General features: G+C 40.7%; 4 protein-coding genes across 4 annotated transcripts in view; 2 read left to right on the forward strand and 2 right to left on the reverse strand.

Annotated features, from left to right (window-relative positions):
- Positions 1-11: 11 nt before the first annotated feature.
- On the reverse strand, positions 12-7,608 carry ints11 (integrator complex subunit 11). The gene is made up of 17 exons (XM_087781847.1): positions 7,454-7,608; positions 7,149-7,246; positions 6,989-7,062; positions 6,062-6,290; positions 5,896-5,994; positions 5,787-5,821; positions 4,746-4,884; positions 4,602-4,666; positions 4,328-4,517; positions 4,185-4,268; positions 4,030-4,119; positions 3,190-3,352; positions 3,006-3,116; positions 2,876-2,937; positions 2,189-2,331; positions 1,993-2,122; positions 12-176 (listed from the first exon to the last, which is right to left on the reverse strand). Exons 1-17 carry the CDS (start codon positions 7,479-7,481, stop codon positions 114-116), a joined length of 1,803 nt encoding a protein of 600 aa, XP_087637973.1. The 5' UTR covers positions 7,482-7,608; the 3' UTR covers positions 12-113.
- Positions 7,609-7,868: 260 nt separating this feature from the next.
- On the forward strand, positions 7,869-9,799 carry cptp (ceramide-1-phosphate transfer protein). The gene is made up of 2 exons (XM_087781555.1): positions 7,869-8,187; positions 8,743-9,799. The coding sequence occupies exons 1-2, from the start codon at positions 8,054-8,056 to the stop codon at positions 9,263-9,265; spliced, it is 657 nt and encodes a 218-aa protein (XP_087637681.1). The 5' UTR covers positions 7,869-8,053; the 3' UTR covers positions 9,266-9,799.
- A 496-nt stretch (positions 9,800-10,295) lies between these two features.
- Positions 10,296-14,805, reverse strand: ddx19a (DEAD-box helicase 19a). Its single transcript, XM_087781554.1, has 11 exons — positions 14,647-14,805; positions 14,428-14,491; positions 14,162-14,354; positions 12,716-12,808; positions 12,495-12,597; positions 12,314-12,428; positions 11,601-11,778; positions 11,299-11,536; positions 11,044-11,206; positions 10,792-10,983; positions 10,296-10,666 (listed from the first exon to the last, which is right to left on the reverse strand). Exons 1-11 carry the CDS (start codon positions 14,707-14,709, stop codon positions 10,605-10,607), a joined length of 1,464 nt encoding a protein of 487 aa, XP_087637680.1. The 5' UTR covers positions 14,710-14,805; the 3' UTR covers positions 10,296-10,604.
- Positions 14,806-19,414: 4,609 nt separating this feature from the next.
- Positions 19,415-25,888, forward strand: part of vwa5b1 (von Willebrand factor A domain containing 5B1) — a 19,248-nt gene continuing 12,774 nt past the window's right edge. Inside the window, exons 1-5 of the mRNA XM_087782192.1 lie at positions 19,415-19,564; positions 19,640-19,801; positions 21,324-21,543; positions 22,888-23,042; positions 23,857-23,988. Of these exons, the coding sequence (XP_087638318.1) occupies positions 19,426-19,564; positions 19,640-19,801; positions 21,324-21,543; positions 22,888-23,042; positions 23,857-23,988 (808 nt within the window). The 5' untranslated portion in view covers positions 19,415-19,425. The remainder of the gene's footprint in view (positions 19,565-19,639; positions 19,802-21,323; positions 21,544-22,887; positions 23,043-23,856; positions 23,989-25,888) is intronic.

A 25,888-nucleotide genomic window follows, 5' to 3' on the forward strand; every position in this document is an offset into this window, starting at 1 on the left:
AGTGACGTATGTAACTGTTGATCACGGGATTTTAATGTTGATAGAAAAATATTTTTGGCTCCCCGATCGTTCGACAACACAGAGTCACCTTTAAAATGTCCGAGCGAAAGATTCTAGAGTCCGGAAGGAAGTCCCTTCTTCAGCAGATTCGACAAGAAGCTGCCGAGGTCTTCGTCCTGTCATGGAGAGAAGACCCGAAAGGAAGAAACTTTGGTTAAAAATGTGTATTTTTAAACGATGCGAGTGAGTCACTAGTAACACATGCGACCACAGAGTTCCTGTCACCTGACGTCTCACTCGCGAGTGGGCGCCGCTGTGCGCCGAGGCTGGAAATACTGTCGGTGGGTTCGAGACATTTTTTTAGCTTCTTGTTGTTGTTGCTCGTCTGGAAATCACCACGACTTACAAGCTTGGTCGCGATGATTTGGAGCAAATCGACAGTAAAACAAAAAAAAGATGATCTAGAGATGAGTCGAGCTGCAGCTGCAGTCTGAGGCCCCGGGATTCATGTTCATGTAAAACAGTCCCATGTATAGAGTCTCTAGGTTTAAAGTATGTTGTCATTAGAACAACTTGGTTTGTGTACTCAATATTGTGTTATTCAGGCATGTAAATAATAGTGTGTAGTACTAGTAATAGTGAAAAGATACAGCGATTTATCAGGATTTTATTCTTTCATTATACTTTATCGATTTTCAACTGCACTGTATCCATTTTTTATTTTCTATTTCTTATCTTTTAAATAACCTTCTATTTGTATCAAAGTTCTTCTTGTATGGTTTATATTTCAATAAAGTGTGTTTGAATCAAAAAAAAAAACTGGATTCATCAACATGCAAATATTCACTTTCATTCATTTTTGTGTTGAATTTATTCAACAATTTTTTCACTGGGTTAAAATACTCATAAATACACACTCAATTTTTTTTTTCACAATAATAAGTAAGTAAGTAAGTAAGTAATATTTATTTATACAGCACTTTTCGAGACCAGGGTCACAAAGCGTTTAGACAATCAAAACAATACTCAAAAAAGTACATACTTTAAAGATCAAGATAATACTGAGAACAACACAGGAGTTTGAGGATATTCAACACTGTTGTATCAATTTAAATGAAAAAATATGTTTATCAAACTTATTTTTACAGTTTATATTTAGATAAAGTGTGTGTAAAATAAAATAGTTCAATTTTTTTCAATTTACCATTAACATGCAAATGTTTACTGCAATTACACTTCAGCCACTAGATGGCAGCATGTATCACGTCCTCCGCAGCTAAGGGAACAAAGAAATCCCGGAGAGATCTTGGCAATGACTGAGGACGAGAGGATACAGTGACTCCAGCAGCTTTTAAAGCTGATGTTTGGACATATTTTGGTTTGAAAACAAATGAAAGCAGTTACGACTTCGTCAAGAGTCATGTGGTCTGAAAATACTGCAACACCAGAGTCAAGTACTCGACAATACTACACATATATACTTGTTACTAAAGTATTGCAATATATCATATTGATGACACTGTATCATGATATGCATCGTATCATCAGATTCTAGAAAATGACACACTCCTATTCGTTAAGTTTTTACATACAATTAAAATATTCAAGAATTGTTATGTTGCAATTAAACCTCCGGCCCCTAGAGGGCAGCATTCATCACATCCTATGCAGCTAAAGAAAAAATAGAATCCTGTATATCCTGGAAATGACTGAGGACAAGAGGATACAGTGACTCCAGCATCTTTTAAAGCTGATGTTTGGACATATTTTGGTTTGAAAACGAATGAAATCAGTTACGACTTCGTCAAGAGTCATCATTTAATTCTGCAACACCAGAGTCAAGTACTCGACAATACTACAAATTAATCGCAATATATTGTGTCGTCACCCCTGTATCATGATATGTATGGTATCAGAACGTGACAAATATATATATATATATATATATATATTTACTGCAGACAGGCGGACGAGATATCTTAAACGTCTGACCTGATAGCTCCAGGAGAGCAGGATGACCTTGGTGTTGGCGTCCTCGGCGGACGAGGACACTTTGATGACGATGGACTCCACCATGACGGTGCCGTCAGAGAGGTGCTGGATGGTGTAGCCCTTCAACACGCTGCAGCGGCACAGAAGTGTTTTAACAACTGGAGGGGAGAGAAAACAAACCCTTGACCTCTCTCACGTCTTCAGGTGCGTGTAGACCCGGTGAAGGGTGTCCGAGTCGCTGTGGGGGTCCTGCAGCTGCACGTGGCAGGTGAAGCGTAGCTGATGCTCGTTGAGGCCCAGCTCCTTCAAGGCTTGTTCTGACGACACCAGCTTCAGACTCTGGAAAAAAAACAAACGGTAAGTCCCATGAGACCGAAGCTCACGGTCGACTGTGCTGCCATTTAATCCTCAAATCAAAGTGTTTCTTTGATCCGCAGTTCAAAGTCTACTGACGCCTGAATTACATGTTCATAGTATTAACTTAAACCATGAATGGTAACGTTTTCAAAAGTCTCATTGTGTGCTTTGACATTTGACATTTTTGGGGAATTTCTGACAGATTTATTAAAAAGGGAGGATAATAATTACTGGCAACCCAGACGTTTAGGAATGTGAAAGATTATAAAAACTGGACCTAAGATGTCATGTGACTCTGCTCAGAGAGAGAGAGAGAGACCCAAAAACTTCTTGTTTGATGTTTTAACAAAGAAACAAATCAATTCCATCATTTAATGAATGAATCCATATATTTTTAATGTGTTAAAGCGGATGTAAGACGATGATGCAATAGATCAAAATGAATGATCGCAACAATGATGCTCAGAAGTTAAAAAAAAAGCATTAAAGTCATTTAAAATACGATCAATTATGAGCACAAACTCACGTTCTCCTTCATGATGAGGGTTCCGTGCATGGTTCGGGGTTTCTTGGGGTCAGGCAGAGGACCTGTAGGTGTTATCAGATTTAATCATTTCTGTGTAAAAGCCTTTCTACAGTGTATGTGACAAACGAACCTCCCAGAGCCATCTCTCTCTTGAGCAGGTTGAGCGAAATGTCCACAGGAACGCTGGGGTTCGTCGTCACCATCGCCGTCTCTCCGTTGGCAGGCATGTAGCAGTCGATGCCTGGTGTTCAGAGGGCAGATATGTTAGGGATTCAGGAGGAAAACTATGACACCGAACATGTTGAAGAACTCACTAAACTCCTGCTCGATCTTCCCCTTCAGGAACTCCATCTTCACCGCCTCACCGTGCACCAGCAGCATGTTGCGCGGCTCTGCCATGCGGATCAACTGCATGATTCCTTTGGCGTCGGCGTGAGCGCTGAACGACATGTACTCCACCTGTAGCTTCACGTCCAGCTGTTACCAACAAAAATAGTTAGTTAAATAGTTATTTCTAATTTCCCCGAGTGCTTGTTAAGTGAGTTTGTAAATTTGTTTCCTGAGTTTGGAAATTTAATTCATGGGTTTGTAAATGTGTTTCAGAGTTTGTTAAATTTGGTTCACAAGTTCTTACTTTCAGATCTATTCATGGTCAGACCTTCCATCAGTGATCTGATCCAGACTTACACCCCAGCTCGGGCTCTGAGGTTTGTGGATCAGAATCTACTGATGGTTCCTGAACACGGTTCAGGACCAGAGGAGAGAAATCCTTCCAGACTGTTGCACCTAAGCTTTGGAACGATCTCTGTGTTTGATGATCTACTGACTCCTTCAAGAAACATCTTAAGACCTTTTTATTCAGGCTTTTTCTTGACTTTTTGAGACTCCTGTGTTTGTCTCTGTGTTGTCTTGACCTTTAAAGTATATACTTTATTAAATATTGTTTTGATTGTTTAAGCGCTTTGTGACCCTGGTCTGGAAAAGCGCTCTAATATAAATTACTTACTTACTTTAATGAGTTTGTAAATGTGTTAAATTAATTTGCAAATTTGGTTCACAAGTTTGTAAATTTGGTTCACAAGTTTGTAAATGTCTTTAACGAGTTTGTAACTGAACCGACTCCTTCAGCTTGATTTCAATGAGTCAAAACACACCGTTGCTCGTCCTTCCATCTCCAGCTTCCTCTGACCGTTAAGGATCTTGTGACCGATGGTTCCTTGGACACAGTAGCCAGGCATGATCACCTGGACGAAAAGGATCACTTGTCATCTTGATTCCAGTCCAATAATAACACTCATGACACACTCACCATGTTCTTCTCATGCCCGGCCCACTTCTTGAAGATCTGCAGCGACTGACCGGCGTGCAGCATCCCAGGTGTGGCGAACACCACCTGGAACGGAGAAGCCGTCGGTTTATGACCGTTTTTTCAAACCAGACGACGTGACCCACCATGGGTCCGGGGTTGTCGGCGTAGGAGCGATCGAACGGCTTGATGTGCTTGAACTCAAACATGTTCCTCTGGACAAAGGTTTTCCGGATCTTCTGGTTCGTCCAGGTGATGAAAAGTTTATAATAGTGATTGGCCTTCTCCGTCAGCCCGGTGGAAAAGTAGATCGGTGCTTTGAGGTTCATTCTCTCCCTGTGGACCAACATGATCACTTCATAAATAGTTCAATAATTATTAAAGTTCAATAACACGTTTTAAAATCCAGTTCAAACTTACCAGAATGTTTCCAGAAGGATGCAGAGTTCTTGAGCTCTTCCGAGAGCAAACACTGGGATTAGCACCTGAAGAACACGACAATATCATTTTATGAAGGTCAATGAAGCTAAGGTTAGCAACAGCGAGTGAACCCGGCAATGATACCTTTCCTCCTCTGTCTATGGCATCGTGCACTTTCTTTAGGAAATCTCTCTCCCTGCAGCGTTTGGAGTCGCGGATGGTTGTGGCGTAGGTGGACTCGGAGATGAGAATGTCGGGGCGACACTTGTCGATCCAGGCAGCACTTTGGGAAAAATGGATGCAGACATGAAATTAAGCTTTTTTAATTGATTTTGTCGACTAATAAACTTATTTTCAACCAGTTTGTAAATTTGTTTAGTGAATTTGGTTCGTGAGTTTGTAAATGTGTTTCATGAGTTTGTAAATTTCGTTCATGAGTTTGTAAATGTGTTTAATGAGTTTGTAAATTTGGTTCATGAGTTTGTAAATGTGTTTAATGAGTTGGTAAATGTGGTTCGTGAGTTTGTAAATGTGTTTAATGAGTTGGTAAATGTGGTTCATGAGTTTGTAAATGTGTTTAATGAGTTTGTAAATTTGGTTCATGAGTTTGTAAATGTGTTTAATGAGTTTGTAAATTTGGTTCATGAGTTTGTAAATGTGTTTAATGAGTTGGTAAATTTGGTTCATGAGTTTGTAAATGTGTTTAATGAGTTTGTAAATGTGTTTAATGAGTTGGTAAATTTAGTTCATGAGTTTGTACATGTGTTTAATGAGTTGGTAAATTTGGTTCATGAGTTTGTAAATGTGTTTAATGAGTTGGTAAATTTGGTTCGTGAGTTTGTAAATGTTGTTCATGAGTTGGTAAATTTGGTTCGTGAGTTTGTAAATGTTGTTCATGAGTTTGTAAATGTGTTTAATGAGTTGGTAAATTTGGTTCATGAGTTTGTAAATGTGTTTAATGAGTTGGTAAATTTGGTTCATGAGTTTGTAAATGTGTTTAATGAGTTGGTAAATTTGGTTCATGAGTTTGTAAATGTGTTTAATGAGTTGGTAAATGTGGTTCATGAGTTTGTAAATGTGTTTAATGAGTTTGTAAATTTGGTTCATGAGTTTGTAAATGTGTTTAATGAGTTGGTAAATTTGGTTCATCAGTTTCTAAACTTGGTTCACGAGACTCTCCATTACCCCAAATGTCTGTCTGGCGTCATATTGTAGTCGCCCTGAAACACAAAGATATCAGCTGTCGTTTGTTAATTTGAATGAAATATCTCTTTGTGAAACGTTTCCTACTCACAGTGTACACCACAGACTCAGAGCCCACTTTGATTTGAACCATGGCTGCTCCCAGAACGTGGCCAGCATAGTAAGCCTTGATCTCCAGTTCGTCATCCACCTTAAATCAAAAACATTTGTCAACCATCATGACCGCCCTGAGACTATTTTAATGTCAGAAACTGCACCTGGACGGTCTGATGGAGGTTCAGAGGGACTACTTTCTTCATGCAGTCCTTGATCATTTGTGAAGTGAAGAAGTTAGTTTCCCCCTTTTTGTCCACGGTGATCTTCCTGAAGTCCTCCAGCAGGATGGGGCAGATGGCTTTGGTGGGGTGGGTCATGTAGATGGGACCGTCGTAACCCACCATCTCACTCATGTACGGCAGCGCGCCACAGTGGTCCAAGTGGAAGTGACTGAAAGCACAGGAATGTTAGTAAGTAAGTAATATTTATAGAGCGCTTTTCTACACCAGGGTCACAAAGCACTTAAACAATTAAAAAATAACCAATAAAATAAATACTTAAAAGGTCAAGACAACACTGAGACAAACACAGGAGTCTCAGGGAATCAAAGAAAAGCATAAATAAAAGTGTTCAAGATGTTTCTTGAAGGAGTAATAGATCCATCAAACACAGAGATTGTTCCAAAGCTTAGGAGCAACAGTCTTGAAGGATTTCTCTCCTCTGGTCCTGAACCATGTTCAGGAACCATCAGTAAATTCTGATCCACAGACCTCAGAGCCCGAGCTGGGGTGTAAGGCTGGATCGGATCACTGATGGAAGGTCTGACCATGAATAGATCTGAAAGTAAGAACCTGAACTTGAAAGTTGATCCTGAAAGAAACTGGCAGCTAGTGAAAGTTTTAAGGATCGGGGGAAATGTAAGTTCTTCTACTAGAGCGGGTCAGAATTCTCGCCGCAGAGTTTTGTATCAACTGCAGGCGAGACAGATCCTTCTTGTTTACACACAAAAAAAAACAGTTACAATAGTCCAGGTCGAGAAGACACAAACACATGGATTACAAGCACCAGATCCTGTTGTGAACTAGAGACATGTCTTTGTACAATAAATGGTGCTTTTTGTCTGACACTTATTCAAAATGAAAGCCCACCTGATGATCACACAGTCCAGGTAATCCGTCAGGCGATTATTTTGGATGATGTAAGAGAAATCTGGGAAGCGTCTCTGAAATTAGATTAAAAAGTGGTTTTCGCAAAACGACCTTTTTCGCTCTCGTTGTCCGTTGCAGACTCAGGGTCAGATTGTCTTACGTCATCGTTGTAGCCCATGTGCATCCCACAGTCCAGCATGATGTTTTTCCCACCGATGGAGACCAGGATGCAGCTGCGACCCACATCTTGTCCAGCACCTTGGAGAGAGAACACCAGACAGGCTTCATCCACAACCTCATTCACGCAGCAAATCCATAGATTCACTGCACTCTCTCGCTTTTAATGTATATATTAAGTTGAGTACTAGTCTATTAAACTATGTTTCGTTCGCCAGAAAACCCCTGAAAGAATAAACAGTTGCAAACTAAAGCTAGCTTCAGATGCTAAATGAACAACAAACTCACCCAGCGGTGTTACTCTTATTTCAGGCATGTTTCCTCCGCCTCAGACTCTTGCTGGGAATGTATTGAGCTTTAATAAAGAATATAGTGAATAAATGTTTAGAAGGTTAATTCATTGCAAACATGGGAACTACGATCGTTTTTCAACGAGCACACGATGGAACATATAAACACGGAAGTGACCGCCGGCGACTTCCAGGACTTCAACATAAACGCGAAGAGAATAAAAGGGCGTCCATTTCAGTCTTTTATGATTACGTATCTGAATTCTACCAATCTAATTATACTTCGTGGAACATTTTCTCTGTTATTTGACTCTTACTTTATTCTGTACTTTTGATTTAAAAAAACGGTTCTCCCTTTAGAACTTTTATTCTGAAGCCCGTATTCGCCACCCCTCACAGTGAGCGCATGCGCGGTGCCGCGGGATCAGATGAAGGAATGGACCCTCGTTCCATGTTTGATGCTCCATCAGATCATCTGATCACTCGTCGATATCGATCGTCATAGGTAAACGTTTGTTTACTTCAGAACTGACGTCACGTCCGGGGGAGCACACGACTAGTCTCTCTCCCGCTGGTCTTTTTTCCTCGTGAGGAAGTAATGGCCGCTCCCGTGACCACAGAGGAGCAGAAGTTCTCCCTGCAGGAGGTCCTGGACACTTTCAAACTGTGTCTGTCCCAGGACAAGGAGGTCTACCTGGAACACTACTGCGCGGGCTGGAGGGGCCTCGTCAAGTGAGTCTACGGAAGTTACGCTTCTGTCTTTTATTATTTATTAATGTTTAGTTTAAGTTTAATGTGACGTAAAGTGAATATTTGAGTAACACTAGAATCAAGTAGAACCAGTTTATAAAAGACTCCGCCTTGACACCTTCAAAGGTGAGTCAGTCTCCTGAGATCTCTGCTGACCCCTAGTGAGCAAACCGGTGAATTGCAGCACATTATACGCGTCATGCGTAAACTTTGGCACAAATCTTTGACTAGGGTTCCATCAGATTCAAGACAAGTTCAGTACCATTGGGTATTTAATTGAAGAAAAACTTCCACCAAAGTGCATAGATTTATAGATTTTATTTTAACATAAATTAAACTTTTTATTCCAGCAGAAACATAACTTAATTACCATTTGGAAAAATGTTCTCCACAAAATACACATACTCGTCGCCTGGTACAGCTTCCAGCCGTGAAGAAAGATGTTGGTTCTACAGAAAATTCTCACTAAACGTAGTCAGTCGAACTTCAAAGTCCTGCAGGATCGATCCATGATCCAGTTTGTCGATGTGTCCGCAGGTTCCTCAACAGTCTGGGGACCGTGTTCAGCTTCATCTCCAAAGACGCCGTCAGCAAGATCCAGATCCTGGTGGGCCATATGTCCGGCGAGAACGGCTCTCGCTACCTCAGCGTCCAGTCCATGGTGGAGTACGAGCTGGGGGGCGGACTGGTGGACCTGACCAAGCGCGGCGGCCACCCGGAGTCCGGCTCCCGGACACTGTTGAGGCTCCACCGGGCCCTGCGCTGGCTGGAGCTCTTCCTGGAGCGCCTGCGCACCAGCAGCGAGGACGACAAGACGGCGGTCATGTGCGCCGAGGCCTACAACCAGTCGCTGGCCCAGCACCACATGTGGGTGGTCAGCAAGGCCGCCAACATGGCGTTCTGCATGCTGCCCGCCCGCCCGGCGTTCTTCGAGGTGATGAACGTGGGTCCCCCGGAGCAGGTGGTGGCCATGCTGGGAGAAGCTCTGCCTTTCATCTCGGAGGTCTACCAGATCACGGAGGACCTGTACGCCAAGAACAACCTGCTGAACCTGCCGTAGACGCCTTTGAATGGTTCTGATCCGACTCAAGTCTGTGTTTAGAAAATGACTAACTTACACTGTTAGGTTGACTTCACATCATGTAAAGGGCAGTGCAGAAGTAAATATATTTAAATGGTCAGAAAACTTTAAATATATTTATGAAGCATCTTAAGACCTTTTTATTTGTGCTGCAGGCCTTTTCTTAATTGTCTCGGTGCTGCTGCTGTTATCTTTTAAAGCACGTCTTTTAACTGTGTATTGTTTTGTGATTGTTTAGGATCTTTACAAATAACACTTACGTACTCTATATGAAATATTTAATAGTTACAATGACGCACATTATTTCTGCAAGAACGATTTAAAAGAAATTGATCTTTATAGAATTCTGATATTTAATTGACATAAATTACGATTGTAATAAACTGGGACCATCTTGGATTCATTTGTGGAAAGTTTGTTTAAAAAAACAATTTACATTTGAACATGTTTACCAAAAAACTTGACTGAAACAATATTATTTTTTTCCAAATAATAAAATATACTTAAACTCTAGTTTTATTTATTTTGTGATTAACATCACGACGTGGTTGAGATCTCAAAAGACCCGCTTTCAAGGTACCGCAATTTCACAAACTGAAGAAAAGAGAAGTATAACTGGGTAAAAATACTTTTTATACTTTGAGTAAGAGAGAAGTATCCTCTTTATTTACCAAGCAGGCTCACTATCAAGTTGACAAAATGGTCCACTCAGACCTTGAGGTGATTAAGTTGCAGAAAAGCTGGACAAGAATACATTTTGATCGCACGAGCTTGTAATCCATGCATTTGTGTCTCGTTAAGACTATTGTAAGTTTATTTTGGTGTCTAAACAAGAAGGATGTCTCGCCTACAGTTCATACAAAACTCTGCAGTGAGAATTCTGACCCGCTCTAGTAGAAGAACTCACATTTCCCCCGATCCTTAAAACTCTTCACTGGCAGTTTCTTCCATCCAAAAATCTCAGTTAATACATATTTAATTTTCTCAAAAAACAACCAACCTCAGAATCTTGTCCGGTAGCCAATGTTTTTATTTATTGTTTTATGTACAACACTGCTGCAGAGGCTTCTTCAGTCAACAAAATTAAACTTTGAAAAGACATTAACAACTCAAAACAGGTGCAAAGACATGCAGCAAATAAAACACAGCAAACCAAAAGTGCAGAAGTTCAGACCACTCCAGTCAAACGAGAGCATTAAAGTGACTTCAGAATCGAAGAGCATCAAATGAAAAAAAAGGTTCTTAAACATTAGAACTTTTTTGTTGTTGTAAACAATAAAATGTAAACTGCATGAACACACGTCAAGAGTCGAGAGCTTTAGTTGGCGACGCGCTCCATTTCTTCAAGGTTGGCCGGGTCCAGCTTCTTGATCCGTCGATCTGAAGGAGACGTTACAGTTGAGACGCATCAAGAACGTCACGACGCGTATGGACTTTACAAGTCAAATAAATGTTGAAACCAAGAATCCAAGAGATGAGCCACGGAGTCCTGAACACATACGTACTGAAGTGCATCTCGATCTGGTTGATGAGCTCCATGCTCGTGTCATTCTCCACCATGTTCACCGCAAACCCTTTTTTGCCAAAGCGCCCGGTGCGGCCGATCCGGTGTAGGTAGGTCTCGTTGTCTGCGTTGCCCTCAAAGTCCACGGGAAGGTCAAAGTTGACCACCAGTGAGACCTGCTCCACGTCGATGCCTGGGGGGGCGTGGACCAGACTGAATTCCGATGCCGAAACAAAAGACCACGTGATCTCACCTCTGGAGCAGACGTTCGTGGTCACCAGCACCTTCTCCTTTCCGTTCCTGAAGCGCTCGATGACGGCGGCCCTTTGCTCCACCGTCATCTCTCCACTGAGCAGCGCCACCTGGTGGCCTTCTTCAGTAAGTTTCCCAGCCAGCCAAGAAGCGATTCTCCTGGTCTGTGAAGACCCAACACAGCACAGATAGCCATTGTATAAAGCAGCACATCCAGGTCCATTATTCAAATGATGCACAGTTGATTGGGACTGACATGGCAGAAGACCATGGCCTGGGCGATGGTTAGAGTCCCATACAAGTTACAGAGGGCTGCGAACTTGTCCTCCTTATTCCTGCAGTTGATGTAGAACTGCTGGATGGTGTCCAGAGTCTCTTCCTCCCGCTTCAGACGGATGATATTAGGATCTGGAATCACCTGCTCTGCAAACTTCCACACAGAATCCTCGAAGGTGGCTGAGAACAGGAGCATATGGCAGTCTCTGCTCAGCTGCCTGTGATGCGCAAGAACACAAGAAGTCAAAACCAGGTCCAGTCCGAAGGAGGCGGAGCGCTCACCTGTGGATGCGGATGCTCTGATCCCGGTGACCTTGCATGGCGATCATTACGTCGGCCTCGTCCAGAACAAACATGGTGATTTTCTTGGGGTCGATGACCTTGAACTTGGTGCACCAGTCCAAGATGGTGCCCGGAGTCCCGATGACGATCTGCTCCTGCAGTGGGACACCTCGTGGAACTAGGAGGCAGATTAGAAAGAAACCTTTCGTTCTTCAGGGAGATTGAAAACGCTTGAGTGACAGTCAACGTCTACACATTCAAACTGTTACAAAGATATCAAAACATGAGCATTTAGAAAAATTTAAATGAAAGACAAGGATTGTGGTTTCTATTAAGTTTTGAATATTTAACAGCAATGAACAATTGCTAAAGGACAACAAGTAAAACATACTTGAATCATACACAAGTGTTTATTGTACTTATACAGGGTTTAAAATAGACTATAGTGCGGCTCCAAGTGTAATTCTATAGAGTGATACTACAGACCTATAATTTAGTATCTATGTCTGATAGCTAGTGGAAGGGATTTGCTGTAATGGGATTATGAGGTTTTTGAATGGGGACAGAACCCTGTAGTGGTTATACTGTATAGTGGAACTGCGATAGAAAGATTGGAAATCAAAGATTCAGTTACAAGTTCTAAACCTAGGTTTATGTGTAGAAAGAATCATGACAGTGACGCCTTATTGAGTAATAGGATGACGAATGAGTACCTCGGTTGCCCCTGATACCATACGCCACTTTCAATTCTGGACAAAACTTCCCCATTTGCTCGATGACTTGACCGATCTGCAGAGCGAGCTCGTAGGTGGGCGATATACAAAGACACTGGTCGGAGGTCAAGAAAGGCGTCATTGTGAGACCTGGTCTGAGAAGGAGTTCTGACCGTCTTACCTGTGGAAATTGCTTCTCAGGGTCAACGTGGCTCAGCATTGCTAATGAAAAAGCAGCAGTTTTACCGGTGCCAGACTGCGACTGTGCAATTAGATTCTGAGGACTTGTCAGGAAGAGGAAAGGAATATTCTCAGTTTGATTATGAATTTAAAAAAACTTGATAAACAACAGCAGTTTAACAGAATTAATGATCATCACAAATGTAAATATTGGATACTCACGGCTGTGCCAGCATCATGGGAAGAGCATTTTCCTGGATCCTGGAAGGTCTGTTGAAGCCCATGGTATACACTCCCCTAAGTAGCTCTGGCTTGCTGTTCAACGAAAACATAATTTTGCCTTTTAATGGATTTTAAAGTTATATAGATGGACAGACTTCATTAATCCCTGTGGAGATCTCCTTCAGGTAATTGGGTTTCCAGTTCACAGCTGACAATAGTTTCATTAAAACAAGAACAAAGTGCAAATAAAAAAAATAAAAAAACACGGATCAAATGAAATAAAGCACAGAAATTGTAAAAAATGAACATAGAATAGATCTCCCTTTCACTCCGTTAAAAAGTTACTTAAAAAAACCCATAGTAAGCTTGTGACAAAAAACTTCCCAGAACCTTCAAAGTGGTAGTTCACCTGAAATTCAAACTTATTTTCAACTCATCCTCATGTTGATTATTCAGAGTAATTGGCAGAAATGTATGTCTATTATAATGTAGCGACTGGATCTCAGTCTTCTTCGTCTTCCAAAATGACTAACTTAAGAACATCTAAATACCTCCATACTGCTCGTCTGTAATGTCAATCTTGTAGTTTCATCTACACCTTGACAATCACTCGGAACCTTTTTTTTTTTTAAACAATTACTGGCGACATTTACCCAGAGAACTTGTGTTCCATGTTGGCAAACTACAAACAAGCTTAAAATACAGCCTTGAGCTGTCTCGTCTGCAGTTGATTCAGAACTCTGCAGCAAGAATTCTGACCCGCTCTAGTAGAAGAACTCACATTTCTCCGATCCTTAAAACTCTTCACTGGCTTCCAGTTTCTTTCAGGATCAACTTTAAAATTCTGGTTCTTACTTTCAGATCTATTCATGGTCAGGCTCCTCCTTACATCACTGATCTGATCCAGCCTTACACCACAGCTCGGGCTCTGAGGTCTGTGGATCAAAATCTACTTATGGTTCCACGCACACGGTTCAGGACCAGAGGAGAGAAATCTTTTCAGGCTGTTGCTCCTAAGCTTTGGAACGATCTTCCTCTCTCTTTGCGCTTGATGGATCTACTGACTCCTTTAAGAAACACCTTAAGACGTTTCTATTTGTTCAGGCTTTTCCTTGAATTTCTCGAACTCCTGTGTTGTTCTCAGTATTATCTTGATCTTAAAAGTATGTACTCTTTTGAGTATTGTTTTGATTGTCTAAGCGCTTTGTGACCCTGGTCTCGAAAAGCGCTATATAAATAAATATTACTTACTTGTTTAAGTTTTACAGGAACAATTCTTTCTTCACGTCGAGGCTTCGAGACAAGAGGGACGTTACAGACGAGCAGTATTTGAGGTATTATGATGGTTTTTTGTTTGACAAAGACAACTGAGAAAATGAGTGGATTTGGGGTAAACTGACTGAAGAAAAGTTTAATGAAATAAAAACCTCCTTCAAACTGACTCACAGTCTGAGCTCCTCGAAGGTCTTCACGGAGTACAGAGGAGACGAAGGGTCTTGTTGAAGAACCTCCACCTGGTTCCTGTTCCCCACCAGACTCCGGCGAATGATCTTGTTCAACAGCGACTGTTGAGCGAGATCCGGCACTTCTTCCTTCTCCTTCGCGGCGTCATCCCGGGTCCAGCTCGGCAACACGTTCCCTGCACAGAACCGGAAGTCACCGACGATGACTCGGCAGAAAAAAAAAGTTTTATGAAAGTTTTTAAAAAGTACCATTTATGTCTCCCTTGAGCTTCACCAGGGCAGGGATTCGACCAATCTTCTTTATCACGGCAGGCTAATCCAAAAAAAGGGAGGTTAACATTAACTTTTTAAATATATATTCGAGAGAAAAGTTTTGACGTTAGCCACACGGCTAAGTAGCCGCTAGCTAGCCGCACTAACGCGCCACGACAGGTCATCCGCCCGTGATGAAGGTCTTCTCGGACTCACCTGTCCAAACTTACACGAAGCCTCCTGAACATCCACCGCACGCGACCAAGAGTCACCGGACATTTTTCCACACGTACGTGGGAATGTTTTTCCAGGACGCGAGAGACAATCGTGGGCTAAAGAAAACTTTAGCTTCGGCGCGTCAGACGAACCTGCCAGAGTGACCAGGCTGCTAATGACGGTGATGCCTTCAGGGTCACCGCCGAGCGACGGAAATTCATCGTTTAAGGCCAGGAATCAACGACATGTACTTTTTACGACTTTACTCTAGAAGTAAAATTAAATTATTTTTTTTCGAGTGGCCCTTATACTCGATAAATTATGAATGACATTTTCATATCGCCAATAAATAAAATAACAAATAAAAATAATGGTGGATAATGAATTTTAGAGAAGACAACGTGGATTAAAAAAAACCTATAATGTTTCCACGTTTATTTTATATTTAAATGCTTTGAATTTTGTTGAAAAGTATTGTTAGTTCATCCACTGACATTCATATTAATTTAATTAATTCTGTTTTATTTTGTAAAAAAAATAAAATAAACCTTTCTGAATAGAAAAGAGTTGAACTTTATGAATGAGCATTTTTTTTTCTCCCAATTTAAACTATTCATTAATTCTTTTTCTACAGCTTTATCCCTTTCAGGGTCGCGGGGAGACTGGAGCCTATCCCAGTATCACAGGGCGAGAGGCAGGGGACACCCTGGACAGGACGCCAGTCTGTCGCAGGGCACACAAAGACAGACAACCATTCACACACTCACACCTATGGACAATATCCCAAAGTTCTCAATCAACCTCTGTATGTTTTTGGACTGTGGGAGGAAACCGGAGTAAACCAACGCAACACAGGGAGAACAAACTATAATGTGTTTTGGTAATTTTGTTCAAAAGTATTGTTAGTTCATCCACGGACATTCATATTAATGTTAATGTATATCACTGGACTACAGTATTAATAAAATATTTTTGTGAAGAATGTTTACCATAATATGGATATATAAATTATAATGCATTTAAATAACCAATATAAAAACATTTTTAAAATGCAACACCCAAGAATGATTGGATTAGTTTTCTCGCAATAACATTATCACTGATTTTTGTTCTATAACTGGATCAACATTTTTCTTTTCCATTAAAAAACCCTAATCATGGTATCTAAAATATTGTTTCTGGCTTCCCCTAGTGTCGGGGATGTGTAACTGCAACGATGACCACACGTATTTCTGTAATTGTTTTGAGAAAACACAACACAAAATTGGGAAAAGGGCTTTTATCAGATTTAAAATGGAATAAAATAATATAAAGTAATACTTTTAAGCTTGATTTTATACTATTTGCTTATTTATTTTCGCCCCTCACCACTGTTTGAATCGTGGCCCCTGAGGAAGTTGAATCGCCCGCCAGCGTTACGACTGCATGATTGGAATATTTCTTCGCTCTCGCCATCTGTGCTCGACGTCAACCACTGCTCTCGAGACGCTTCCTTTGTCTCAATTAAGCAGGAGGCGCTCGGATCTAATTAAAGTGGGCGACGAACCCGCGTCTGATCGTGTCGGTCGGATCAGAACCGGAGGAGGAGGAGTGATGGAGGGAGGAGGAGGGAGGAGGAGGGAGGAGGTGCAGTCTGAGCTTATTGGCTGCAGGTTAATTCAATTTGGAGGCGGATGCTGAGTGTCAGCCAAACTGCCCACACACACACACACACACACACACACACACACTCAGGGACCCACACACCCCCACACACACACACACACACACACACACCCCCCCCCCCCACACACACACACACACACACACACACACACACACACACTCAAGAGCACTTTCTCAACATATATTAATTGTCATGGTAACACCCACGAAGAAAAACAGATTGATCAAACCGAGTGATGGCACAACATTGAGACGGCTAAACACCCACGGCTTTGGAAAAATAAAACCCCCCCCCCCATCCCCTCCCGAGACCCCCTCAACGTCTCCTCAATGTATTTCCCTTCTTCGCATGCAGCCACATGTTGATGCTGCAGGTTCATTCATCCAGAGAATGAGCATCATCAGCCTCCAGAGCTCCAACCACCTGTGGACGCGTCACCGAGAGAGAGAGGGAAGAAAAAGAGGTGCAGCAAGAGAGAGAGAGTGAGAGAGAGGGAGAGAGAGAGAGAGAGAGAGAGAGAGGTCGCCAAAGAGCAACAGGAGAAGAACAAGGGAGATATCTTACAAGTGTCTGAGGGGGAGACTCTTCGCTGCACATCCAGATGACACAAGGTAAGACTTGACAGCAGCTAACGTTAGAGAGAGAGAGAGCGAAGCATCAGGATGAAGCTTTATTGACTGCAGAGCGGCGGACAAACAGCTGATGGTTCAGATGCAGATGCTGTCAGGAGAGGAAAACCCTCAACGTTTCATTACTTCAGACCGAGGGGAGAGAGAGAGATGCTTTTAAGTGATGCTTTCATTTTTTTAAAAAAATGCTTGTATTTCAAACTGATCAAGTTGAAGTTCAACCGTCTTCTTACCTGTTGCCTCTGCAGAAAAGAGAAAGGCTTGTATGTCTGGACACTTGATGGCACTGTTGGCACGGATCTTGCTCGTAATGGCATCAATTTTTCATTGATAATCTACAACACAAGTCTCTCGGATCAGTTGGGATCAGATAAATGTCTAAGAATAGTTTAGACGTCACCGGCTCTGCGTTCAAAGTGAGAGAATTCTGGGTTTTATCTCGCCGATCTGCCCCTGTTTCATGAATAAGGGAAGACTTTTTTTTACTGGTCAGTCTGCAGCCGAGAGTCCATCACACACACAAACACACACAACACACACCAGAGCCGTCTCTATGGAAATTGCTTTCGTCATAACACATCAAGCCCAGGCTGCAGCCCTGATGGTGCTGCAGACCCTTGACAGCACCAGAGGAGAAACCAACTGTCGCTCCATCATATTGCGAGTGTCAGGAGGACAAGCGATGAGACAACGTCACACGTTTCACTGAACTTTTGACGCAAAGACAAGAGATGTGAAGGTTTAAACAAAAGTGTTCATATGTAGGTCGGCTCAGTCACTGTTAATACGTGTGTGAATATATAGATTTGTATGAAAAAAACTAAAATAAAGTAAGTAAGACATTTGAACTAGTAGCTATTTATGAGTAAATCCATGTAAAAACTTTACCTGCTCGACCTAAAATGATCATAAAGTTGAATCCATTATGTCATTTTTGCCTGTTCATAATTTAAAGTGCCTCAACACTCACTATATATTCCTCACCTACTAATACATGAAGAATGTATGCGACACTCTCTCTCAAATTGGATTTGTCTTCCCAAAATAACTTCTTACATAACATTTTTAATTGCAATGGTTTCACTGTTCTATAATTTGATTTAAATGTATTAGTCTTTCACACATGTTGGAAAAAACCCTATCCGTGGGATTTAAAATGTTGTTTCTGGCTACCCCTAGCGCTGGGGAAGTGGAACTGCAACTGTTCAAAATGGGAAAAATCATTACAGAAAATTAAAATAATAATAATAGAAATGCCAACATGATAAAAGTTGTTGCTTTAAGACAAATTCTTCTTCTATAATAATCAATAACAACTCCCCAAAATAAACCCTTTCAATCAACACCAACTCCTTTTTTTTAATGTTTCTGGAGATTATGTCCTAAAAGTATTTGACCTTTGTGATATCTCAGGGACAAATGTGTTCGTAGTATCCCTTGTGTTGTCTCTGGGTCAAGATGAACGACCTCCCTGGCTTCCATGAATACAGTTGCAGTGGTGGTGGTCATTCACCTTGACCTAGAGACAACACAAGGGATCCCACAAACACATTTGTTTTCCAGGCGTTCGGGTCACTTTGAGCCAGAGATAACACAAGAGATACCTCAAACACATTTGTTTCCTGGGGCCTTCGCGTCATTTTGACTCAAAGATTACAGAAGGGATACCAATAACACATTTGTTTTCCGGCTTTCGGGTCACGTTTGACCCAGACCCACAAGGAATACCAAAAACACATTTGTGTTCCGGCTTTCAGGTCACTTTGACCCAGAGATCACACAAGGGATACCCCAAACACATTTATTTTCCAGGCGTTTGGGTCACTTTGACCCAGAGACAGCCGTTCGGGTCACTTTGACCCAGGGACAACACCAGGGATACCACAAACACATTTGTTTTCCAGGCCTTCGGGTCATTTTGACCCTGATATAACACAAGGGTTAAAGTACCTTTATGTCATTGAAAAAAAAGGTTGGGTTGAAAAAAGTGTTGTCGATCGTAATTGAACATTTTATTTCAAATGTTTTATTATCTTAAAGGAAACAGCAGCAAAATATTTAAAACATACTCGCTCTATGAAGCCGTTTCCAACCATCGGCTCCTTCAGACCTAAAAAGGTACTTTGACTCGCTGTAAAATACATCATGTGACACCTGGAGGTGAAGAAAGAAGTGCGAGAACGTATAGAACGGAGGGTTTTTTAATATAATCCGTCGTTACACACTCGGGTCAATAACACGCGTTAGCTCCGTGATTACCTGGTGAAATGAGTTTTATCGGGTTGACATTTGGGTCAGCGGCGAGAACCACCTCCCCGGCACCGAACAGCGTGAAGACCACTACTTAGAAACCCCCGCCTGCTCCGCTTGACAATCCATCAGGGAACCTTCAGCCCCGAAAAGGGCATCCAGCGATAAAACCCTGACGATGTAACGACCGTCCGAAATCATGTCCGTCCGCCAGGATCCTAGACTGACGCCGCCATGCCTGGACTCATCAACAAGGAGAACCGGGGCGCTCTGCCTCTCAGCGTCTCCGACATCACTTCCTGCGTCAGAGGCTACACTCTGGCCATGACGGCGTCGCTGACCTACGAGAGCATCGAAGATCACGCCATCGAAGGTGAGCGAGACCCCCGAGAGGGTTTTTTAATGCCGTCACGAAAAAAGAAAAAATGCATCCATCTCTGTGTCGAAGGGATCTTCATTTATCCCCTGGAGGAGAACTCTATCGTGGTGGGCTTCGAGGCCATGATCTCCAGTCAGATCATCACGCTGCAGATCAAAGACAAGGCCAAGATTGACGACTGCGTTCTGGACTGTTGCAACCCCTCGAGCGGGGCCCTCCAGACAGGAATGGGTAGGATTACAGACCTGTTTTAAAAATACCTTAAAAGATATTAGAACGTTACGCTCTCTGTTCTGTTATCGTCTGAACATCTGCTGCTGATCTTCACCGTACAGTTAATGTTTGCCTTGGAAGCCGCAGAGATTTCGACCGCAGGCCGCCGAGGAAAGTGAATTCTACTCATTACATGGTTACGATCCCACTAATGGTCGATGATGATGATGATTATGCTGGGAAATCATTAACTTAGGCCAATGGAGAATAGAAAAACCCTTTAGTTGTTCACTTTGGGCCATTAATTTGATGTTAGATGTGAGTTTAATAGAAGAAGAAACCAATAGATTGAGCCTTAGTTTAAGATACTGTACAGGCCAGAGGTTTGGACGCACCTGACAGACTAGTTCAAAGGTTTTGAGTGGTCAAAAGTATTGATGGTCACTGGTTTCTCTTCAATTTTCTGATTATTGTCGTCCAGTAAAGCTTTGTTTCAACCTGACTTCTGCACAACACAACCGATGGACACAACTCCATTAAAAAGTCAAGGAATCCCCACAAAGTAACCAAGACAAGACACACCTGTGACGTGAAAACCCTTTTAATCAAGAACAATAAGAGTCTGCGAAGCATTAATTAGAAAAAAAAAAGCTGCTAGAGTCACTGTATCCCCTCGTCCTCAGTCGTCGCGGGGAACTCTGAGGGTATTTATTGTTCTTTAGCTGCGGAGGATGTTATGACTGCTGCCATCTAGTGGTCGGAAGTTTAATTGCAACACAAAAATGAACGAATGCTTTGAATATTTCAATTGCAAATAAAAAAAACATAATTAATAGGAGTGTTTATCGTAAAGAATCCGGAAATAGAATGTGTATGACGATACAGGGGCAACAAGACAGTATATTGTGATACTGTAGTAACAAGTATATAGTTGTAGTATTGTCGAGTACTTGACTCTGGTGTTGTAGTATTTACAGACCACATGACTCTTGACGAAGTCGTAACTACTTTCATTTGTTTTCAAAGCAAAATATCTCCAAACATCAGGTTTTAAAAGCTGCTGGAGTCACTGTATCCTCTCGTCCTCAGTCATCGCCAGGATTTAATTGTTATTTAAGCTGCAGAGGACGTAGTGACTGCTGCCATCTATTGGCCGGAAGTTGAAATGCAGCACAAAAATGAACAAATGGAGTCAATATTACCCAGATATTTAAGTATATCAATATATTTTAAAGCCCTATGAGGAACCAAAATCAAGAGCAAACCAAGGAAATTCTCAAGGTAGAAGGTAAATAGAAGATAAAAGATCAATAAAAGATTTTGAGAATTTCAAACATACAGTTCTTTTCCAAGGCTACAACAAAGTGTGATTAAAATTCTCTGAAAACTTCTTACTCGAGGTCTTGTTGCTCTCCAAGTATGGCCTTGTTGCGAGGACACAAGTGTAGAATAGTTGTACAATAAAAAACTCAAAACTAAACTCACTGATACTCAAGATCAGTTTTGTTCCTCTATTAGTTGGTAACTCGATCTGCTGCAGGTCACGTGGTCATGGACGAAGATCTGGAGAGGACGGTGCTGGTGGTCCACCTGGGTCTCATCCCTCCCATGGAGACGGTCCACATCCTGGTCAGCACCTCCTCAGAGCTCTGCACGCTGCCCAGCGGGAGCATCAAAGTGTCCTCGCCGCCCGTGTGCACGCCTCGCGTGGAGAGGACCCTCAACGAGGAGCAGGGACTGTCCCCCAACTTCTCCAGGGTGTAGGTTCAACATCTTTGATGCGTTTCAATGTACATTATTGAAAATGTTGCAGCAGCTACGTTGGTGGTTGTGGATCCAGAAGCTTCTGTGGAGCTGTCAGGACCAGCAGAGTTCTGCTGACATCTCCATTCTCAGTCACTAGAGCTGCAGATTTCACCGCAGAGGCCTTTTGTGTCCGAACAACACGGCTGAAGGGAAACTGCAGCACAAAAGTCAATATCTGGCTGGAAAGTTAAGAGTTGGAAAGCCTGGGAAAAAAAAGTTTGAGCTCATACTGACATGCATTGTTTTTCTATTTCATAAGTGCCATTTTTGGTGTCAGTGCCATCCAAATAATGTAGTTTTTAAACCATTTTAATATTTTTCTGAGTACTTAAATTCAATCATTCCTATATTAAATAGGTTGACATTTAAAAAAATGTAATTACAATTCTCTAAATCATTTTAAATACACAAAGAATTTGATATTCCTATTACAATTATTTAAAAATAAATACTCTAAATTCAATATTTATTCATCTATTCGTCTGTTTGATGTAAAATTTGTGAGTCGATAGTTGGATCAAGCAGCTCGGTACTCTATTGGTATTGTCTGGGGTGGCGCTGTTATACCAACTTTTGTATATTGAATTTAAAAGGCTACGAATACAAACCTATTGAATTCACAGCTTTTATTTTTGAATAGTTGGAATTAGAATATAAAACTGTATGTATAAAAAGAAAATCTTTAATTTTGAGAGCATCAACAAAATGTAGTTTAATTATTTTAAAAAAGCAAATTAAATCTGTGAATATACAAGTTAAATAAAATTAAAAAAATCTAAAATGTACTACAATTTATTACACATAGAGTTTGATATTCTAATTATAAGTATTAAAAAAGAAATACTCTAAATTCAATATTTCAAAATTTGTATCCTTTTAAATTCAATCTAAAAATGTCGGTATAAAAGCTCATGACGTGCCAGTGCTTTTCATGTCCCATGATTATACTATACTATACCAACATTTCAATATTGAATTTAAAAGCCTACGAATTAACAAATATTGCATTTAGAAAAAGTATTTTTGAATTATTGGACTTAGAATATCAAACTCTATGTTTAAGTGAAAATAAATTCATCTTGAATTTAAAATTATATTTGTTAAAAATAATTCTACGAATTGAACCTTTGAATACAGAAATGATTGGATTCAACTATTAAAGAAGAGAATGGATCAATGAAATGTAATCTTCTGATTAAGAAACACTCATTTCTAGCCACCTTCACTGATGACTGTACGTCAACACAACCCTCTTCTGCTCCATCTGCCTCCAATGACACCAAACTGTCACTCTCCAGGCGGGAGCGACACCCGTGCGCCTCCAGCCCTCACGACCCGTCTCCCGGCGCCGCCCAGCTCTGCCTGGCGTCCCTGCTGGAGGACGAGGCCATCAACTCCATGGACTACGAGTTCAACTTCCAGCTGGAGATCCGCGCTCCCTACCTCCTGGCAGGTCGGACGACGACTTCTGAAGTGTGACTCCATGTTGAAAACGCTGCCGTTGTTGGTTTAATGAAACAGTTACTAAGGACATTTAAATGTTCATTTTGCAGTATCATCTATTATAGATGGATTAATAGAATAGCACAAGGAATGAATGAGTCCCTGAGTCTATTAGTGTTGCATCTGGGTGAGCTCCATTCGTGCACTCTTTCTACATTTCACTCATTTTATTCACACATTTCCTGGGTCCGTCTAGGATAACCCCCCATTTTGACATACCTGGAGGCTAAAAAAGATATATATATATATATATATATATACTGTATATATATATATCCCCACTTTACTTATGGTGCCAACAAAACAGTGAGCTACAGCTAGAACACTATATTTAAATTCTTTGTTACTATGTCAAAAGGGGTCCACGGCTGTGAATGGTTGGCTGGGCGGCAAAGCATTATGGGAGCTGTTCAGGTCAGACCTTGAGTCTCTCATGGATGACGAAGCTCCTCCTTGTCTCTCCGAGTCTCATCTAGTTCTTTTGGTCAAGACTCCAAATTGCCTTGTGGCTCAGCTCTATTTACCACAAATCACAGAGACACTCACTATTCTTTGTTTATCTGAACAAAATGGGTTTTAAATGTGTTTCTAAGCTGCAGATTTAACCCTTATTTTTTGATATATAAGAACCTCGAGACCCCGTGAAGACGACTTGATTTTCCAGCTTTGTTTGCGCCAAAAGCCTCGGTCAATAATCCAGGCCTCGGTCAACATCCCATGTTTCCTCAGTGCTGAGGTGTAACCTGTCGGTGGATGTCTTGCAGGCGTGGAAAGTCCCTCTCATGCGATCAGAGCAGACGCCGACCCCGAGGCTCGCTCCGCCACCAGTGTGGTGATCACTCTGGCCGACAAGTACACCTACGACTGTCCTGTGGAGATCCTCATCTACCCCAGTGGTGCGTCCACTTCATCTCAAACCATAAACAAAGATGTGCCACTAGTATTACTGCGTCATCTGCAGTAGTATATCACTGTACGAACAACGAAATGAATCAAAATGAGTGAATTATTCTTGACACATGCATTTTCAAATAATTAAATTGAACAATTTATATATTTAAAGATTTTATTTGCTTTTTATTTTGACAATTAAATTACATTTTGTTAATGTTCTAAAAATGAATGATTTTCTTTTTACGCAAACAGTTTTATATCCTAATTCCAATTATTCAAAAATTAATGTTGTAAATTCAATATTTATTTTATATTCGTTAAATTCAATATGAAAATGTTGGTATAATAGTGGCACCCCAGACAATACCAATAGAGTACCGAGCTACTTGATCAGACTTTCAGCCAATCATGCGACTCAAAAACGACATTGAATTTTACATTGAAATTCACATTGAATTTCACAATGAACTTTAAAGGCTACAGATTAAAAAATAATGAATTTAGAAAATGTATTTTTGAATTATTGGAATAAATATCAAACTTTATGTGTACATTTTTTTAAATTCATTTTTAAAATATTCAATTTTCAATTGTTAATTATTCAATAAGAACATATTCATCCCTTTTAATATAGAAATGATTTCAAAAATCAATGTAATGCTTACAAAAAGACAAAAAAAGAAAAAAGGTTCAATATTTTAAATGTTAAATTCAATCATTAAATATTCAGATAACATTTATGTATCCATATAATACCATCTTCTATAAAGGGAAGACTTATATTCAGATTAAATTACAATTATTAAAAAATTCAACATCATAGGTTTAACATCATAAAACAGGAAATACATGTAAGACTTTACGAAAAGAAAATACTTTTATTTGTAATTGTGCTTTTAAAAAATAAATTTAACTACCCCAAATTAAAATATCTCAGTGCCCACAACTTCTACCTTGAAGCTTGAACTGTACTTTTGAATATCAAATGTGGCTGAAACTCGCCTCATCTGTGTAACAATGAGCACAAAGAAGCTCTTTTCATGTGTCCAACAAGACTCTTGTCTACCAGAGGCAGAGAAAAAAAGACTGAGTGAGTAGGCGTCTTGCGCAACATATTTCTTTGTCGAGAAAGACCTGCAGCAAACACTTCAGACAATTTAATTCACCTCGCTGAAGCCTCACAAGCTCAACATGGAGCCCGAGCCCCTGCAGGGCCCGAGTAGGAGGGACCTCGTCGCTGGTTATAGAAATAATGATGGAAGCCTTTCTCTGAAAAGAGAAAAATGGAATTTAAATGTCCACTGACATGCTTTCAAACTGTTGTGACCTGGATCCTTGTAAAGATAAAATAGAGTTTTACACGATCGTGTCATGTTTATTCTGCACTTGAGAAAAAATATTGGCTCGGGGGGCCACATTTGGCCATTTGACCGATTTATGTGGCCCATATGAGGTCAAAAATGTAGAAACTAACTATTTTATTTTCTATTTATTTGTTGATTTAAATAAATCTATAGGGTTTTTTAGTCCTCCACTTTTGTGAGCATTTATTGCCCAACAAAAAGATTTAGGTGAATATAGAAAAATACTTGAAAAATTGGGTTTATGTGAAAATACAATAAAATGATTTTATTTTAGAGTTATCTTTCGTTTTTGCTTGATGGGTCCTCAAAACAGCCACTCAATAAAATGTGGCCCCAGAGGAAATGTTATTGTCTACCACGATATTTATTATAATATGGATATGGAGCTTTCCATGTTTTTAAAGAAACAGTACACAAGTATTTCATGAAAAAGGCAAAGAACGATAGGATTAGAATCCTCACAATAACCTCTTTAATTCTCTTTTTAATCTGTATTTTGCCTTTTACAGATTAAAAACTCAATCCGTGGGATTAAAAT

The sequence above is a fragment of the Callionymus lyra genome, chromosome 19 (genome assembly GCF_982586985.1).
Source record: "Callionymus lyra chromosome 19, fCalLyr1.hap1.1, whole genome shotgun sequence".
Classification (NCBI taxonomy): domain Eukaryota; kingdom Metazoa; phylum Chordata; class Actinopteri; order Syngnathiformes; family Callionymidae; genus Callionymus; species Callionymus lyra.